The sequence below is a fragment of the Myotis myotis genome, unplaced genomic scaffold (assembly GCF_014108235.1).
Source record: "Myotis myotis isolate mMyoMyo1 unplaced genomic scaffold, mMyoMyo1.p scaffold_m19_p_4, whole genome shotgun sequence".
Lineage (NCBI taxonomy): Eukaryota > Metazoa > Chordata > Mammalia > Chiroptera > Vespertilionidae > Myotis > Myotis myotis.
In genome coordinates this window covers 121539419-121560136 of record NW_023416346.1, presented here as the reverse complement: position 1 = coordinate 121560136, position 20718 = coordinate 121539419, and the positions used below count along the sequence as shown (strand labels likewise).

Below are 20718 nucleotides of genomic sequence, written 5' to 3'. Positions count from 1 at the left end.
TCATAAAGTAATATTTATAATGCAAGAAAGCATGCAAACCACTTTAGGAGAAAATAACTTATTACAACAGTAGTCTATTTTTTAAAATCATTAGAGCTAAACCAAATATCTTATAAGTAGGCCTCTTGTAGACCCTAGCCTAATTGCCTATACCTAGGAGAATCTAGTAGGTTGAGTGAGCCCCAGACTTTTTGAGATGGCATCAATAACCACGTTAAGTCACCAGCTTCTTTGAGTCACAAGGGATCACACAGATTTGAGACTCAGGCACTCTGACTTAAACAAGTTGCTTCATGTCTCAGGGCCTCACTATCCCGTTCTATAAAATCAGGGCCTACTAAGGTCCTTCCAGGTAAAAATTCTCTGAATGTCAGGCAACAGGGAAAATAGGCTCTGAGAAACTGAGCAAGGAATGGGTCTCCTTGAACTCCACCAAGCCTATCCTTGAATACAGAGAATCTGGCAGCATAATAACATGCAAATTAATGAAGAACAACTCCATAGAATGCTCTACCTCCCAAAAGCATCTGAAGATACAACGTGGAAACAAGCAAACATATCAGCTCATATTACTAATCATGAGATTCATCCTCATTAAAGGGCTTTAAAAAAAAAAATCTAGGCAATCCCTCCCCCTTAATGGACTCTAAACACACTATTAATTTCATTTTCAAAGCTTCTAATAAAGGTGGCAAAAATAGTTATTAAATATCATTAAGAAAAAAAACAAAGATAATACCTGGGTATATTTACTGTGTCCTTCACATCTATTTTAACTATAAGTGATTTCGATTTCTTCCTAAGACTAGCAGGTGAATATTCACTTTTACCAAACTGGTAACTGGAAGAGTTGCCCTCTCTTCTGCCATCCCCTTTGTTTTTTTTCTTCTTTTGTTTGCCATTATAGGGACTCAAAATAACATTGTTTTTATCTGAATCAGTAGAGGGAGAACAGTCTTTCTTAGATGGTTTAGAAGCTTCTTTCACTCGCCCATCTTTAGTCTTTCTGTCTCTTCTAGTATTAAAATAACTGGACTTTCTTTCTGCAAGGCCCATTTGAGAAATGTATTTTCTATCTTCCTCCTTAGAGTATTTCTGAGTTCTTCCATCAGAAAAGTCCTGGTCCTCATCTGAGGTCTTAGGATGTTTGTGGTGATAGTCCCTGGATACCTTGGTTGCTAAACTGGTCTCTGGGGAGTTCCTCCAAGCATGTCGATGAGCTTGGTGTCCAAGGTTCCACTGATCTTCCTTTTCTTGGTAATGTGAAAGATAATGCCTAGACTTCCGATGTGAGTTTCTAGAAGAGTCTCTGTTTTCATACCTCTTCTTGCCTGTAGATCTTTTTGATGTGTGTCTGTATTTTCTGTAATCGCGATCCTCAGGATACCTGTGATGACATAAAGCAGTTTATACTCGCACTACAGAGAAGAAAGTGAGAACTTCTATGTGTGGAGCATTGGGTAGCATGGCTTTAAATGGAGAATGCAGTGACAAAGTTACCCTCTAATCCAGCAGTTCTCAACCTGTGGGTCGCGACCCCTTCGGCGGTCAAACGACCCTTTCACAGGGGTCGCCTAAGACCATCCTGCATATCAGATATTTACATTATGATTCATAACAGCAGCAACATTACAGTTATGAAGTAGCAACGAAAATAATTTTATGTTTGGGTCACAACATGAGGAACTATATTTAAAGGGCCAGAAGGTTGAGAACCACTGCTCTAATCCTTCAAGCCAACTCACAGAGGCTCAAGGTAGTTAGAAAGGAAATACCATTATATTTTTAAATACTCTAGCTATCCACATGATTTACTCTAAAAAGAAATCACTACTACCAGTAGACATCTACATTGCAATGCTTTTGATCCTTTCAGACAAAAGCTTTTCAAGGTAGTTATCTTCAACTATAACACACCTTTTTACTTGAGACTTTATACCAAATTACCCAGTTTTTATTTATCCTATACCTTGTCTGAAAAGAGCTCCTTTCCTCAAAATCTTCAGAGCCTCTTCTAAATGACTGAGAATATTTTTCATCTTGCATCATCTGGTTACTCAAGTCATCTTCGTACCACTCTTCTTCAAATCTAAAAGAATCTTCTATTGACCTCTGAGGTGATTGCCCTCCTTTTCCACTTCTTCTAACTCTGTGGTCATCAGGAGAATACCTCTCTTGCATTTCCTCAGGATAATCCCAGCAATAATCTTCATAGGGTGCATCTTCTGAGTATGTGGACATATACTGAGATCTCCTGCTACTTTCCCTTCTTTGTGGTGAATATTCTTGGTAAAGCTTATAAGAATAAAAATCGTCTAAAGAGCTTCTTCTGTCTGGAGAAGGTGATCTATGTTCATGCCATTGGTGATGTGCACTTTCATGAGAAGAAGTCCTTGGTTTACTCTGTCCGTGTTTCTTATCGTTCATTCTACAAGTGGATCTTTTCTGATCCTTCCTAGAGTCGGAGCAATAATGCTCACGAGAACATCTTTGCTTGTAGTATTCAGACTTTCTAGGTATTGGTGATAAAGACCTATGTAAACACAAAAAAGTTTAGTTCATTTAAAGACAATAAATTAAGTTTGTCTTAACATGACTTGCCCAAGTTTGTTTTCTACTGTTTCTTCAACTCAAATTAAATTCATGAATTTGCTCTATCTGCATTCTAAATTGTCCATGTGGGGGTCAGATTATGCTTGCCCCAATTCAACAAGCATACTCTTTCCATCTGAACTAATGTATCCCACGTGCACATTAAAATAGGCTGAGCACACCCTCCTGCTGGAAGAGGACCAGCTTAGCTACACAGCAGGTTCCATTTTTGGAAGATTGCTGACAGCAAAGGTCTGTCAAAAGGACTGGTCAGCAAAACTTACATCAGGTTCAATGGGTAGATAAGAAAAAGGCATAAGTATGCCCTGGCTGGGTGGCTCAGTCAGGTGGGGCATCCTGTACATCAAAAGGCTGTGTGTTCCACTTCCAGTCAGGGCACAAAGCCAAGTTGCAGGCTCAATCCACTATCAGGGCAAGTATGGGAGGCAACTGATTGATGTTTCTCTCTCACATAAGTTTCTCTCTCCTTTCCTCTCTCTCCTAAATCAATAAAAACATATCCTTGGGTGATTATTAAAAAAGAAAAAGAAAAAGGCAGGAGGCGGGCTGGATTCATACAAATAAATATGTAGGATAATCTGGCAAACACAGCCTCTGAAATTAGATTCTAAGAGTTTGATGCCACATAAACTCAAACTCAGACCCTAACCTGACCCCCCAGTTTCTCCAATTGTCTATCCTCTCTACTAAGCCTATATTAAGGAGCAAAAAATACATACTTAAATGGTGTGTGGAGGTGGGGAAAGAAGAGGGTCTTAAGACTTGAATCTCATGCTCGGTTCCTCCATAAATACTACTGACATAGTTTAAGTTTTTTTTTTCTCCCAGACCTATTCCCTTACACATAAAAGACATGTTGTTGAAACACAGCTTCTAACTTTGGTGAATGTAAGCTTTTATGCTGCTATAAATGCTCCCTAGGGACAGCAGCACATCCTTTCTGTAACTCCCATCTCTAACACCTAGCATTGCCAACATCAAGCCTTTCATTCCCACTAAAGAGGAAGACTTCCATGTCCAGAGAAACCAGTCAGTCCAAGTCACCTAGACTTCAGGATGAGGGGAGCACCACTATCTGGAATACAATGAAGTTCAATGTTGCACCTGAGGATATTTCCTCCCATCTGACCTGTGCAAACTCCCCATCTCCTCCCTGAGGGTTTAATATCTTCTAACCAATGAGGCTGCTACCCTTGCAGTTTTTGTCATCACTCCATCTTCAGATGCTGCCCGAGTTGAAAAAACCATGGATAAAACTTTCCATTTGGTAACCTGTCTGTGTACTCCCTACACGGAAGGAGGCAGATTTAGTTTTCTCATACACATACTGGGATTTATATGCTGGACTCAGCAGTATCTCCCTCGAAAATCACCAAGCTACATGGACTGGCAGGTGTGTGGTTTAGCTGAAGCACAAGCTCTGTCATCCAGCTGGCTGCACGCATCAGCACAGGAAGAAGCAACTGGAGCCTCTGAGGACTTCCTGGAAGACTTCCTTTCCTCCACCGCTAGGGAGAAAAGCTGGCAGCCAGAGGCTGAGATCTTGAATTGGGACAAAACAGTCCATCTCTTACTTTAAAGCCATGCTTCCCATTGAATACACTTTGTTTGTTTTTTTCACTTCAGGGTTTTACTGTATAGAGCCCCTTTCTTCCGAAGGAGACTGCTGGAATAGCTGCTAACATTTTCAGTTCTCCCAAAGGGAAAAAAAAGGGACCCAAAGAGTCTGTTGGGAGACAATTTTCCATGGGTCTCTCCCATTCTGCACACCTTGTGAGCAGAGGCACTGACAGCTTTCATTCCAAGACAAACAGCCTGGGAAGATGGAGCCAGGGCCTCCCTGTGGGGCAGAGGGCTGATTTGTTTGCTATCCAGGATAATAAGATAATGTCTCCTCCCAGGCCAAAGCCCCTCATGGGACTTAGGTTCCTCGGCTATGTTGTCACCCCACTGCTTTGTTCTACAGCGCCCAACCTCAGGGGGCTGGGGGTGAGGGGAACACAGGAGCATGAAGCTCAGGTTGCCTGCTGTACTCTTAGTAGTAAAGGCCTTGGCCTCTACTCTAGGAGGGCCTTGTGACAGGCTGATGTGCCAGCTTGCAAGTGGGGGGAAATAGTGAACTTCTTATGGTTTTTCAGAGTCCTGAGAAGGAATCCAGAAATCGGGCACTTAGTTTGCCAGGCTCTTTTGTGGCCTCTCACCAGTGCCTACCACAAAAGGGCGAAACAAAATGACCCGTGTGATGCCCTCCAAGTTAAAATGATTCACTTTACATCCCCCATTTTTGAAGGTCCTCCCCACTACAATTTAGTCTTGTGAAGTTGAAATTAAAATTATTGAAGAAATGATTGATTAGTCACTGTGGAACCACAATGAGGCAAGTACAATGGCCAAGTCGCATTACTATGAAAAACCTTGGTCTGCCTTTTGTGTATATAATCATGGCCTTTTTTATGAGTCCTAGAATGTACCAGTCACTTTCATAGCTCTGTGCCTTTGCTCCTGTTGTCCCCCTTAACTGGAATACTTTTCTTCTCTCTTTCTGCCTTTAGAGATTCTACTCATCCTTAAGTGACTAAAATCTCATCTCTTCTTTGAAGACTTTCTTAGTATCCCCCTTTCCCTTCCACCAAAGCAGAATTATCCCTTCCCTGTGGATCCAGAATACCCTGCCTCAGTCAGTAGCACCACACTTTTCCTGCAGTCTCATAGCTGGCTATGGCGTCAATCTTCCCACCCAGCCCATGTGCTTGCTGAGGGGCTGTGGGGTGTTGTATTTGCCTTTGTAGCCCCAGAAATTGCCTGTAGCAGGAATACACTAAATACTAGTTGAACTGTTGCAATCTAATTATATATACATTTGACAGTACCTACCAGGGAAGAGGAAAGTGAACTACTATTGAATTATTCAAAATTCTATTATTCTGCCATGAAGAAGAAAGAGGCAACTCCCAATTTTCTAACTCCCAATGTCTTCAAACATACTGACTATGAAAAAAATAAAATAAAATACACAACTGTAAAGTTCTAAACCACTCTCAAAGATGTTTCTCACTCTCCCTTACTGTGGTCATTGCATTTCTTTTTATTATGGATGAATTCTAGCTGCCAACCATAATTAAGGAAAGCTGTCAGCTCTGAGAAATACAATCTCTGTCACTGTAAAGCACCTACTGTGAATAACCAGGTCCCCAAGAACTTATTAACATAGGTTCTTAATCATACTGGTAAATCTGAAAGTCAAAGTACATCTCAAATCCAAGCTTGCCCTGCGAAACTATAACTGCTCACCTATGTTTCCACGTGGGAGATCTAGAGCGTGACCGTCCCATCCTTTGACATGTGAGCCACTATCCACTTTTTACACTGCAAAGAAACACAATATTAGCAAGTTTGTAGAAAGAGCCTGCAATCTGCTCTAAAAACAGTGAATGCTACCGGCAAAAAAAAAAAAAAAAAAGTATTTAAGCCCTCTCTGCCTCAGTTTTCTCATCTGTAAAATGAGGATGATAATAACAGGACCCACCTTATCAAAATGTTGTGAGGATAAAATGAATTAAATCAGGAGTGAGCAAATATTTTCAGCAAAGGGCCAGATAGTAACTATTTTAGGCTTTGCAGGCCATATACAGTCTCCATGCATCTTATTCTTCTATTTTAAATCCTTTAAAAGTATAAAAACTGCCCTAGCCGGTTTGGCTTAGTGGATAAAGCATCGGCCCTCGGACTGAAGGGTCCTGGGTTTGATTCCAGTCAAGGGCACATATCTCTGCTGCAGGCTCGATCCCCACCCCTAGTTGTGGGGAGAGGGGGGACGTGCAGGAGGCAAACAATTGATGTGTCTATCTCATATCAATGTTTCTCTTTCACTGTCTCTCCCCTCCCTTCCACTCTCTCTAAAATCAATGAAAAAATATGCTCGGGTGAGGATATATATATATATATATATATATATATATATATATATATATCTCATTCTTAACTCAAGCCCTCCGCCACCCCCCCCACACACACAAAAAGGCCCCAAATACCAAATGTGTATAGTTTGATGATCCCTGAGTTGATTCATGAAAAGAGCTTAGAATAGTGCCTGGCACACAGCAACTGCCAAGTAAGTGTTCCAAAAAGAGGAAAAAATTACCCAGATTTCCTCTCTCTGGGCACAACCACTACTACCCTCCTGTTTGTCGCCAATACATAAAGACTTCATATAATCACAGTTAAAATATTTAAGAATAGTTGCTGGTATGTCCTGCTTTTTAAATTGTCAAATAAGAATTACAATGTCCAATTATAATAATCAAGCCCTAGCTGGTTTTGCTCAGTGGATAGAGCATTGGACTGTGGACTGAAGGGTCCCAGGTTCGATTCCAGCCAAGGGCACATGCCTGGGTTGCGGGCTTGATCTCCAGTAGGGGGCGTGCAGGTGGCAGCCGATCAATGATTCTCTCTCATCACTGATGTTTCTATCTCTCTCCCCCTCTCCCTTCCTCTCTGAAATTAATAACGAAATATATATATTTTTCAATTATAACACTCAATTGCTACCTAACATCTACCAGATAAATATATCAAAACTTAATTAAGCATGATTAACATTTAGTTTGCTTCTGATTTTTTGCTAAAATATGTAAAATAAGTAAATCTTAAAAGACACAAACTTGATTTTTAAAAATATGCTTCAGTCTTGCTCTGGCCGGGTGGCTCAGCTGATTGGAGCATCGTCCCGTACACCAAAGGGTTATTGGTTCAATTCCTGGTCAGGGCACATACCTAGGTTGTGGGTTCAATCCTGGTGAAGGCACATATGAGAGGCAACATTTCTATGTTTCTCTCTTCCTATCTCCCTTCCTCTCTCTAAAAAAAAAAAACCCCAATAAATTAACATGTCTTTGGACAAGGGATATACATATTTAAAAGAAACTGATAGCTTTAGGGACTGAATTTTTAAAATACGTGATTAGGGTATAATCTTCTATACTACCTATTATTTACATTTTAATATGCTCCTCAGTTCTGATACTATAATTAAGTAGTTCTCAACTTACTGTCCCCAAACCTCTGTTGGCTTTCAAAATTATTGCCATGGTCCATACATAATACATACATCCACCATGCACATATTATGAAATTTATGTTTCATATATTATAACCTCTATTTTACAAAATTCTGAAGAGACTGTGGTGACTGTAAAATATAAATGGCTTCTTGCCACTCTGTAGTTTTTTCCACAGAGAGTACAATTATTATTATGTTGACATTGGTTTTAAAAAGGAGTCTTCACAATCAAACATTTGCAAACTATTGTTATAATGAAATTCAGAAAAGTAAAAGCATGTAAGGTCAAAGGACTTGAATCAGATCACTCACCAGAAGAAGTACATTCAGTTCAGTTCGTTCAGTTATTACACTGCTTCATTCCAAAACGGATTTGAGGCTAGAAAGAACAATTAGTCCAGATGCACTATGAAATTAAGATACTAAAGGGGAAAATGTTTACTTACTAACTCCTAATATCAAAATGCATTCATTCAACAAATGTTACTAAATACCTTTTATTTGCCAGGCACTGTTTTGGAGATACAGCAGTGAAGAGAAATAGGCAAAAATTTCTGCCATCCTGACCTTTACATTCTACCAAGGGAACTTATAATTTAACTAAAGAAGCTTTGGATATCAGTTCATACCTATTAAATTGAATAAAAATAATAAATGCAAAGGTTGTGGGGGGCACACCAAATAGCCTTGGCAATGATTTTAAAATGTATATTATTTTCTGGGAGGTAATATTATTTTCCACTTAATTATTTTGAAAAACAGGTTCGTTGAGATATAATTCACATACCATACAATTCACCCATTATAGATTTACAATTCAACGTTTTTTAGTATAGTCACAGGAAGGTACAACCATCACCACAGTCTAACTTTAGAACATTTTCATCTCTAAAAGAAACCTATTAGCAAGCAGTCTCTCTCCATTCCCCCTCTACTTCGATAAGCCCCTGCCTGACAGCCACAAATCTACTTCCTGTTTCTCTGGATTTGCCTATCCTAGGCCTTTCATTTAAACAGAATCATACAATATGTGGTCTTTTGTAACTGGCTTCTTTCCCTTAGCATAACATTTTCAAAAGTCATTCCTGTTTTACCATGTATAAGTACTTCATTTTTTATGGCCAAGTAATACTCCATTTTATGGTATACCACATTGTGTTTATTAATCCATATCTCAACAGACATTTGAGTTTCTATGTTTTGGTTAGTGTGCATAATACTGCTATAAACATTTGTGTACAAGTTTTTGCATGAACATGTTTTTATTTTTCTAATACACACACACACACACACACACACACACACACCTAGGAGTGAATTGATAGGTCATATAATTCTGTTTTACTTTTTGAGAGACTTACAAAATTTCCAAGCAGTTCCATCATTTTACATTCCTACCAGCAATGTATGAGAGTTCCAATAGTCCCACATGCCCACCAACATTTGTTGCTATCTGTGTGTGTGTGTGTAGATAGATAGATAGATAGATAGATAGATAGATAGATAGATAGATAGATAGATAGATTTCAGAGAGAAAGGGAGAGAGAGAAACATTAATGATGAGAGAGAATCATTGATCAGCTGCCTCCTGCACATCCCACACTGGGGATCGAGCCCACAACCCGGGCATATGCCCTGACAGGGAATCAAACCATGACCTCCTGATTCATAGGTCAGTGCTCAACCATTGAGCCATGCTGGCTGGCCAATAGAGATATGAAAAGATGCTCAAGCTCAGTAATCATCAGAGAAATGCAAATGACAACCACAATGAGATATCACCTCAGGCCTATCAGAATGGCTGTCATCAATAAATCAACAAAGTGTTGGTGAGATGTAAAGAAAAGGGAACCCTCATGCGCTGTTGGTGGGAATGTAAATCGACACAGCCATTACAGAGAACAGCAAGGAGTTTCCACATAAAAATTAAAATGGAATTGCCTTCCCATTCTTGCTTGGCCCCTTACCAATCTGGCTTTTCACTCCACCACTGCAGCAAACTTCTAATAAAGATCAGTAATGAAATCCATGCTGCTAAATCCAATGGTTATGGCTCCTCCTCTTCCTAGACACACCTTCCTCTCAGAAACGTTTCCTCACTTGGATTCCAGAATATTACACTTTCCTGGTTTTCCTCCTACCTGTAAAGATTTCTTCTGTGCCCTTTGCTGGCTTCTCCTCATCTTCCCTGTCACCACTCTGACCCCTAAATAGGGAACCCAGTCTTCCTCTAAATACTGACCTCAGTATATGGACTTCTCATTGTCTATACTTTCTCCCCAGTCTACACTCTCATGGCTTCAAAAATGCTGTCTATAAACCAACCCCCTATCCTCTGTGCTGCATTCTCACATGTCCAACAGCCTACTGGATACTGTAAACACGTCCAAGAACAAACTCCTAACCTCCCTCCAAAATCTGCTCTTCCTACAGTCTGTCTCACCTCAGTAGATGACAGCCATATCCTTAGGGTTTTCAACAAAGAGGAAACATAAATGTCCAATAAACATGGAAAAATATATACAATCCTACCTAATCAGGAAAATAAAATTAAAACAATAAATACCATTTCATACTTAAGAGGTTTGCAAAAATTTTAAAGTCTGATATCCCCATATGTTTACAAGAAAGTAGAAAGAGTTTCTGAACTGAGGGAAATTCTTCCCCCAAAAACCAGAGAGCAGAAGAAAGCTCTAAGTCTGTTAAAGCACCTCACCTTGAATCAGAATTTTTTTTAAACGTATTTTTATTGATTTCAGAGAGGAAGGGAGAGGGAGAGAGAGAGAGAGAAAAACAACATCAATGATGAGAGAGAATCATTTATCAGCTGCCTCCTGCAGCTGGGGATCGAGTCCGTAATCTAGGCATGTGCCCTTGACCAGAATCAAACCTGGGACCCTTCAGTCCACAGACAGAAATTTTAAAACTAAAAACAGAAAATAGACCAAAATCAGTGAAATGACAGGGGGGAAAGTTAAATGAATTAGAGAAAAAAATGGGAGAAAAAGACTAAATTATATCAAAAAAGAAAAATAAATAACAAGTTGCCGAAGAGAGAATAAACTCAAATGAAAATTTAATAAGGGACACTGAAGAAAGTCAGGAAAACAACCAAGAAAATGAAAATGACTTTGCAGGGAAAGACAGAGAGTAAGTAGTGGAAACAGAAGACAGGTAAAGAAGGAATAATATGTGTATTATTATAGTCCCTGAGAAAATCCAACAATAAAACTGAACCAATATTTAAACTATAATCCAAGAAAACTTTCCAGAAATAAATTAAAAAAGGACCTGAATTGCCCTGGCTGGGTGGCTCTGCTGCTTGGAGCTTCCTCCCGCACACCAAAAGGTTGTGGGTCCAATTACCAGTCAGGGCACATTCCTAGGTTTCAGATTCTATCCTGGTCAGAGCGCTTATGGGAGGCAACTGATCAATGTTTCCCTCTCACATCGATGTTCCTCTCTCTCTCCCTTCCTGTCTCTCTAAAAAAATCAATAAAACATATCTTCAGGAGAGGATTTTAAAAAAAAAGACCTGGGCTCACCAGATACTTAGAGAATTAGAGAAAATTAGAGAATACAACAATAAACTCTGAAACATAGCATAGTAAAAAGTATTTGATTTCAAATATAAAGTTAAAATTCCCCCACCTCTAAGTAAAAAGAATAAATAACCTATAAATTAAAAAAAAATTACACTAGCCTCCGATATTCAAAACCAATATACAGCCCGGCTGGCATGGCTCAGTGGTTGAGCATCGACCCATGAACCAGGAGGTTACAGTTCAATTCCCAGTCAGGGCACATGCTCGAGTTATGGGCTCGATTTCCAGTGTGGGGTGTGCAGGAGGCAGCTGATCAATGATTCTCTCTCATCATTGATGTTTCTCTCTCTCTCCCCCTCTCCCTTCCTCTCTAAAATCAATAAAAATATATTCTAAAAAGAAAACACCAATATATAAAGCAAGACAACAAAGGATCAACATTTAAAATTTTTTAAATAAAATCAAATCAATGAAAGTAGATGTGAATCAAGGATCACAAAACAAAATTCAAGGAGCTGTACAAAAGATATACCTAAAACAAAGTGATTCTGAAAGGTTAAAAATAAAAGGGTGGCCAAACTATACCAGGCAGATGTTTCCAGAAAGAGCAGGGGGTGGCAATCCTGGAATAAGGTAAGGCAGAATTCAAGTCCCAAAGCATGCAAATAAATAAAGACACTTTTTAATGCTTAAAGCCACAATTCATGATGAAGATAGAATAAATTAAAATATACATATTCACATGAATGTGGCATAGCAACTACCTTTATGAAACAAAAACTGTAAGAGATGCAAGGACATATAGATAAAAACACACTAATAATAGGTGACTTTAATATAGCATTCTCAGTAGTATATTAGGTGAACCAAAAATAAGGAGATAGAAGATCAAAACAGCATAACTAATAAAGTAAATGTTAAGGATATTTATCAAATTTGCCACTCTCGTATTAGAGAATACACATTCTTCTAAAGTGCCCACACTACATTCACCAAAAATCATCATATATTAGGTCACAAAGAAAACATCAGTAACTTCCATAAAATAGAAATATTACAAGCAATACTCTAATCATAATGCAATATTAGAATTTACTGTAACAAAAGCAAACCAAAAAAAAAAAAATCCGTAAGAACCCTTCCACCTAGAAATTTTAAAACCTATTAAATCATCTCTGGTATTCTATAACTAAAATTACAGGTTTTTAAAGAAATAATGAGAATGAAAGTACTACATATCAAGAGTCCATGATATATGCATTTAAAGCAGCGATCAAAGGAAAAATTCATTGCATGAAATATATTTATCAATACAAATGAAAGAATAACCTATAAATTCATTTCCATGGTAAAAATAACCTAAAAAAATAACAAGGCAAACCAAAAGAAAGCACAAGAAAGAAAATAATAAAGATAAAAATAGAGGAATAGAAAACTAGATCTAAGTAATAACTCAAAATTCTGTAGTTTTTGAAAATATTAAAATAGATAAAGCACTAAATAACTTGACTAAGAAAAAGGGGAGAGCTCTGACTGGTGTAGCTTAGTTGGCTGAATGTGGTCCCATGCACCGAAAGGTCATAGGTCACCTACTGGGATTTCAGGCTTGATCCCCAGTAGGGGGCATGCAGAAAGCAGCAGATCCATGTTTCTTTCTCAATGTTTCTCTCTCTCCCTCTCCCTTCCTCTCACTCTAAAATCAATAAAAACATATTTTTAAAATAAAACAGGGAGAAAGCACAAATGTACAAAATAAGAAATGGCAATGGGGAAATAAACATTGAAATAGAAGAAAAAATTTAAATCACAAGAGATTATTTTGTAGCCCTCTAATAAATTTGAAAATCCAGATGAAATGGATAATTTGCTGGAAAATACAAATTATTAAAATGGACCCCATTACAGTTAGAAAGCTTAAATAGAGCAATTTCCATAGAATAGAGAAAATTATTAAGGAGATAATAATTTACTCCATGACAAAGCACAGGGCCCAGAGTGTTTCACAGAGGAATTCAACTACACCTTAAATACCAGACAGCCTCAATGCTCTAGAAATTATTCAGAGCCAGTGTAACACACACACACACAAAATATCAAGCCTACAGAAACACCAGCCTTTCCAAGAAGATGAACTGGCCAAAGAGACTAAAAGGTACATCCTCTAAGGAAGGAACAAACCCTGGACCATAGAATCTCAGAAACTAAAGAAGAATGGGGGCTCTCCCTCTGGGGAGCACGCCCATGCCTTCTCCGCCCCCGCCCCCCCCCCAGGCACATTATTATTAGCTTCCTTTCTCCCAAGCTCCAAGGGCCCTTCCTTTACCTCTGTAACTTGCTTCCTAAGCCCATTTCTTTAATAATCTTATTTAACATTACTTATTTTTTTAAAATATGTTTTATTGATTTATTACAGAGAGGAAGGGAGAGGGATAGAGAGAGTTAGAAACATCGATCAGCTGCCTCCTGAACACTCCCGACTGGGTATGTGCCCGCAACCAAGGTAAATGCCCTTGACCGGAATCAAACCTGGGACCCTTCAGTCTGCAGGCCGACGCTCTAGCCACTGAGCCAAACTGGTTAGGGCTAGGAATTACTTTTCTACCACTATGATTTACCAAATAAATGTTCTCTTACAAAAAAAAAAAAAGGATGTTTCAAGAAAGGAGACTTTCATGGCAAAAACTGCACAGATATCCAATAAAATAAAAAATGTGACCACAGGGCTTCAGTGGAAGGTAAGGAGACTGAGAAAGCCCACTATTAACTCCTAAGGGGAGGAGAGACACTGGGTTGCAGCTGGCTGGTAGGGGTCCAGGGAAGAGTTTTTGAAATGGCAGCATCTTGAATAGGTTTATTGGTGATAAAGAGGGACTATGTGCCTGGCACTGAGGATATATTATAGAATGACAGTCACAGTAGAGATGCATGTAGGTCCAACTAGTTTAATGTTTCCTTGATCCCTTAATATCAACTCTAATATAATCAATATCTCCCAATATTCCACATTTACATATTAACTTCTCCAATGGTCCAAATTTAATTTTTACCAGCAGTCACATTTTATGTTAATTTAGTAAACATTACTACCAGTGACTGCTAGGGGCCAGGCATACAAAGTTGGAAGAGACCTAGTTTATTTCCTGAAGATACTAAGTCTTCAGTGGATAACAAAGATCACATGAGTACCAGTGCTTTCTGGTTCACTGGGTGTGTTGCAACTACTATTTCATTTAATCCCCACATGCCTTTGAGGAAACTGGGATTACCTCCATTTCATAGGTGAAGAAACCGAACCTCAAAAAGTAACCAATCTGCTCCAATAACACTAAATTCCAGGTTCTCAGACTCCAATACTAACAATTCCCCACCTTGCAACTCCTATCTTCAGAAAAATGACCCTAAAGGTACTGCCTGGTCATTTCATAGATGCTCAGTTCGCCAAATTGGACTTCTGCACACTCCATAACAGTTGACATTCTTCATCACATCTAAAATTGCTGTCTAAAGTGTTGGTGAGGATGTGGAAAAAAGAGAACCCTAATACATTGCTGGTAGGAATGCAGACTGGTGTGGCCACTGTGGAAAACAGTATGGAGTTTCCCCCCAAAATTAAAAATGAAACTGCCATTTTACCCAGTGATCCCACTTCTAGGAATAAGTCCTAAGAATCCTGAAACACCAATCAGAAAGAATATATATGCACTCCTATGTTTATAGCAGCACAATTTACAATAGCTGAGATTTGGAAACTGCCCAAGTGCCCATCAGTAGATGAGTGGATAAAAAAGCTGTTGTATATCTACACAATGGAATACTATGCTGCTGTAAAAAAGAAAGAACTCCTACCATTTGCAACAGCATGGATGGACCTGGAGAGTATTATGCTAAGTGAAATAAGCCAGTCAATGAAGGAAAAATACCACATGATCTCACTCATTTCTGGATAATAGAGACCATTATAAACTTATGAACAATAATAGATACAGAGGTAGAGCAGCCTCGAACAGACTGTCAAACTACAGCGGGAAGGCCAGGAAGGGTTGGGGGGCAGGAGAGGGGGGCGGTAAGAGATCAACCGAAGGACTTGTATGCATGCATATAAGCATAACCAATGGACATAAGACACTGGGGGGTAGGGGAGGCCAGGGGATTGTCAAGGGCGGGGGGAAAAAGGAGACATATGTAATACTCTTTGTAATACTTTAAGCAATAAAACAATTTAAAAAAAAAAGAAATAAGCCAGTCAGAGGAAGATAAGTATCACACGATCTCACTCATATGTGGAATCTAATGAACAAAATAAACTGACGAATAAAACAGAACCAGAGATATAGAAGAATGGAACAGACTTATGAATTTCAGGGGAAGGTGGGATGGGAGGTCGGAGAGGAGTGATTAACCAGAGAACTTGTATAAATATATGCATAACCCATGGACACAGACAATAGAGTGGTGAAGACCTGGGGGGGGGGGGCGGTACGGAGTAGAGCGGGTCAATGGGAAAAAAACACAAACAAAGCAGACATCCATAATACTTTCAACAATAAAGGTTAATTTTTTAAATTGCTTTCTAAATTTGGAAAGCAGCTTTTATACCCTCTAACTTCCTGGACATTCTATAGCCTGTAGAGCACAAAGACTATGTTTTATCTATCTTGATCCCCAGGACTGTGTTTTATTTAGCTTTATATCTGTCCTCCTCAACTTTATATATGATGCCTTCAAATATTCTCTCCTTCAACATTGTGTAGATTCATTCATTCACCTGGTTTTATAATTCTGATATAGTTTTTAATATAATCTTGGGCAGCAGTAATAAAACATCAAATTTAAGGAGTGAGAGTGTGGGGATAAAAGACTTCACAAAATAGCTTTTTGAATTCAGATATTTTCTTTTAAAAAAATCAAGATGCTTTTGTGCCCTGAAATTTTTACAAGATGACAATAATTAGAAACAAGACAAAGTATGTTTAAATGTACTTTCCCATAAATGTCTCATTTGACCATTAAAACCAACCTGCAGCCCTAACCAGTTTGGCTCAGTGGATAGAGCGTCGGCCTGCGGACTCAAGGGTCCCAGATTCGATTCCGGTCAAGGGCATGTACCTTGGTTGCGGGCACATACCCAGTGGGGAGTGTGCAGGAGGTAGCTGATCGATGTTTCTCTCTCATCGCTGTTTCTAACTCTCTATCCCTCTCCCTTCCTCTCTGTAAAAAATCAATAAAATATATTTTAAAAAAATACCAACCTGCAAGAAAGGTAAGGCAACATCAGCAGATGAGTGGATTAGAAAACTGTGGTACATCTACACAATGGAATACTATGCTGCTGTAAAAATGAAGGAACTCCTACCATTTGCAACAGCATGGATGGACCTGGAGAGCATTATGCTAAGTGAAATAAGTCAGTCAGAGAAAGATAAATATCACATGATCTCACCCATTTGTGGAATATAATGAACAATGTAAACTGATGAACAAAAACAGATCCAGAGACAGAGAAGCATCGATCAGATGCTCAAACCTCAGAGGGAAGGTAGGGGAGGGAGGGGATAAGGAGAAGAGGTCAAACAAAGAACATGTATGCATGCATATAAGCCTAACCAATGGACACAGACAACAGGGGGGTGAGGGCATGAACGGGAGTAGGGTGGGGGGCAATGGAAGAATAAGGACACATATGTAATACCTTAATCAATAAAATAAAAAAATAATAATAAAATAAAAAACCTCCCAAAACGATTTTAATACAAAAAAAAGTAAGAGCCGAAACCGGTTTGCTCAGTGGATAGAGCGTCGGCCTGCGGACTGAAAGGTCCCAGGTTCGATTCCGGTCGAGGGCATGTACCTGGGTTGCGGGCACATCCCCAGTAGGAGATGTGCAGGAGGCAGCTAATCGATGTTTCTCTCTCATCGATGTTTCTGACTCTCTCTCTCTCTCTCCCTTCCTCTCTGTAAAAAATCAATAAAATATATTTTAAAAAAATTAAAAAAAAAAGAAAGAAAGCTAAGGCAAATGGTCTAATTTCTAATTCAGAGTTGAGGAAATAGTCCCTTATAAAAGATAAGTGGTTTGTTCAAGGCAATCAGATAACACTAGAATATAAGGAAATCCTAATTTCAAATCTCCTACTCACTCTATGATGCCTTTTCCTCACCTAGAAAACCTTTCTTTACTAAACTGGTAAAAGTGGAATAAAAGATGTGAAACTGAAATGCTATCAACAAATAAGAAAACAAGGGATATGCCCTGGCCAGTGTGCTCAATGGTTAGAGTAGGGTTGCTGGTTCAATTCCTGGTCAAGGGTTCCATCCCTGTCTTGGTGGAGGCATGTGTGGGAGGCAAGAGACTGATGTGAGAGAAACACGTGGATCTCTCTCTCCTCTCTCTCTCTCTCTCTCTCTCTCTCCCTCCCTCCCTCCTTCCTCCCTCCCTCCTGTCCAAGCTCTCTAAAAATCAATGGAAAAAATATCCTTGCTGGAGGATTAACACAACAAAACAAAAGGATTGCTAGAGAAGGGTATCAGTGAGTGGTTGGAAAAAACAGAAATGGCGAAAGTATTCCTACAGAAGTCCTTTCAATGTTGCCTTTTGCTAGGGCACAGGAAAAGTTACTTAAAGATTGTTGGAGAGAATGCAAACTAGAACATTCTTTTCAGAGCGAAATTGAGCAATTCACATTTTTTTAAAAAAACAATTCTATCATCTAGGAACTTACACTAAGAAAGTAAACTTGGTTATGCAGATTTTGCATTTAATCCAACAATGTATTTAAGTAGTGAAAAATTAGGAATAACCAACTAAATAAATTACTACCAGCATATAAGGGCATGCTAGGTAGTCAGAGAAAAAAAAAGGTTACCAAAGAATATCCACTTTAGAACAACTCATGCATTCACCTCCGCACAGAAAAAGATTGGAGGTGCATACCCAGCAAAACATGCACAGTGCTGATCCAAATATTTCACAATGTCTCTAATAAGACGCCCTAAAGGCTTCATGGGGTGGGGGTTGGAACAGAGGGGCTTTCAAAAGAACATTTTAGAAGCCATTTTAAAACCAACGTTCCAAAGTGAAGTGTTATACCATCGCCATTAAAACAGCACTGTATTATATAATATTGTACACAGGAACTTATATTAACCAATGTCGTGTCAATTTTAAAAATACCGTTGAAAAATAAAGCACTCATGAATCCACACCAAACCTTGTTTCAAATTCGTCTTTTATTCGTACCAGTTCACATTCCGAAAAACCTACGAAGATTGTCTGGCGAGACGTTCCCTCTTTCTACCGGTAGTTTCTACTTTGTTCCAGAAAGAAAAGCATCACCTAAGGGACAACTTGAGAAGCACTTCGGCAGTTTAATATTTTGGAGAATATGTTTGTCTCCCATTTCTTTCCCTCCCTTCGCCCCTCCGCCCCACCCCCACCCCCCGGGGACAATCCTGAACACGAGGGGCCCAGTTCCCTAATACACTCTAGAGAAGCGCCGCTGAGCCAATCTTCAGGACACGTTTCTGAAAAGACACGTGTTACTCTCCCATCCAGGGGGCAGAGCAGCCTTCACTGCTCAAGCCGGAGGAAGACGCTGCGGCGCGGCAGGAGCGCCCCTACAGAAGGACAATGCGGGGGGGGGGGGGGCCTTCCCTCCGGTCCCTTAGCAACGCTTGTTCGGGGCACGTTAAAGGGCACCGTCCCGGACACCGCTCCCCCCAACCCCGCGGCAGTTACTCTCCCATCCAGGGGGCAGAGCAGCCTTCACTGCTCAAGCCGGAGGAAGACGCTGCGGCGCGGCAGGAGCGCCCCTACAGAAGGACAATGCGGGGGGGGGGGGGCCTTCCCTCCGGTCCCTTAGCAACGCTTGTTCGGGGCACGTTAAAGGGCACCGTCCCGGACACCGCTCCCCCCAACCCCGCGGCAGGCACTCCCCACAGCCCGGCCGCCACCCGCGGGAGCCGTGGCAGCAGGTGCCGAGGTCGCTGAGCCTAAGAGGAGGCACCGGCCCGACGGCCAAGGTAGTGTCAGGGGAGCGGTTGCCCGGGAGTCCGAGCCGCCGCCGCCGCCGCATCCTCCCCGCCGCCGCCCCGGCCGTCCCAAGAGCCGCCCCTCCCAGGCGACGGACACGCCCTCCCCGCCGGTCGGAGCCTCCACGCCCCCTCCGCCCCGCAGAGTTACTCACCAGTCGGGCCCTCCGTGAAGTCCCGGCAGCCGCTGCCGCCGCCGCCGCCGCCCCCTCCGGCCTCGCCCCTAATACGGCAACCACGTTCTACAGCTGCCGCACTACTGGCGGGGCCGCGAACCCGGAACCACTTCCTTCCGGAACCGCCTCGTTCCACCCTGGCCCCGCCCACTGTCCGCGGCTTTGCGCCAGGCCGGCTCTCGCGACCCCTGCTCTCAACTCTTTCCCAGCCGGGGTACCCGTCCCGGGCGATGCGCCCAAGGCGCCTGCGCCCTCTGCCGGCCGTTCCACCTCTGCCGCTCCGTCCAGAGCGCGTGTGTTATCTGCCGCCCGGTCTGCCAGAAAGGACTGCATTGGGCGTGCTGGGTCCAGGAATCGTTGGGATTGAAGTTTCGAGACTGGCCATCCCACCTGAACATGCATCTCTGTGGCCTCTCTCCCTACCTACTCAATCTCTAACAATTCCTAATGGCCTCAAATTAAACTTCTACCCGGAAAAAATAAAACCTCCCCTCTGGACCTCCCAAATAGGTTAATGGTACCAACATCTACCATCAATTCAAAATAGTGACTTATTTTGGTTTGCTGTCTTGATTTTTCTCCTCCCACACTCCATCCACCAGCCCCAAAGATAATATGTCTCTGTCTCTTGGAGCTTTCTCACTTGACACTTTTTAAAAATATATTTTATTGATTTTTTACAGAAAGGAAGAGAGAGGGATAGAGAGTTAGAAACATCGATGAGAGAGAAACATCGATCAGCTGCCTCCTGCACACCCCTCACTGGGGATGTGCCCGCAACCAAGGTACATGCCCTTGACCGGAATCGAATCCGGGACCCTTCAGTCCGCAGGCTGATGCTCTATTCCAGTGAAGGCGAACCTTTTGAGCTCGGCGTGTCAGCATTTTGAAAAACCCTAACTTAACTCTGGTGCCGTGTCACATATAGAAATTTTTTGATATTTGCAACCATAGTAAAACAAAGACTTATATTTTTGATATTTATTTTATATATTTAAATGCCATTTAACAAAGAAAAATCAACCAAGAAAATGAGTTCACGTGTCATGGGTTCGCCATCACTGCTCTATTCACTGAACCAACCCGATAAGGGCTCAGTTGACACTTTGATATTCTTTTTATCCCTTTCAAGATTTCTCTTTCAGCCAAACCGGTTTGGCTCAGTGGATAGAGCGTAGGCCTGTGGACTGAAAGGTCCCAGGTTCGATTCCAGTCAAGGGCATGTACCTTGGTTGCAGGCACATCCCCAGTAGGAGGTGTGCAAGAAGCAGCTGGTCGATGTTTCTAACTCTCTATC

The 20718-nt window shown here is 40.9% G+C and overlaps 1 protein-coding gene across 4 annotated transcripts in view; it reads right to left on the bottom strand.

Annotated features, from left to right (window-relative positions):
* BCLAF3 (BCLAF1 and THRAP3 family member 3) overlaps positions 1-19509 on the bottom strand; it is a 57085-nt gene extending 37576 nt beyond the window's left edge. For all 4 annotated transcript variants that reach the window (XM_036305472.1, XM_036305468.1, XM_036305469.1 and 1 more), the window contains exons 1-5: positions 19401-19509; positions 7985-8051; positions 5905-5979; positions 1970-2533; positions 740-1387 (exon numbers count right to left, since the gene is read on the bottom strand). In XM_036305472.1, the coding sequence (XP_036161365.1) occupies positions 740-1387; positions 1970-2533; positions 5905-5945 (1253 nt within the window). In that variant the 5' untranslated portion in view covers positions 5946-5979; positions 7985-8051; positions 19401-19509. The remainder of the gene's footprint in view (positions 1-739; positions 1388-1969; positions 2534-5904; positions 5980-7984; positions 8052-19400) is intronic.
* Between the last annotated feature and the right edge of the window lie 1209 nt (positions 19510-20718).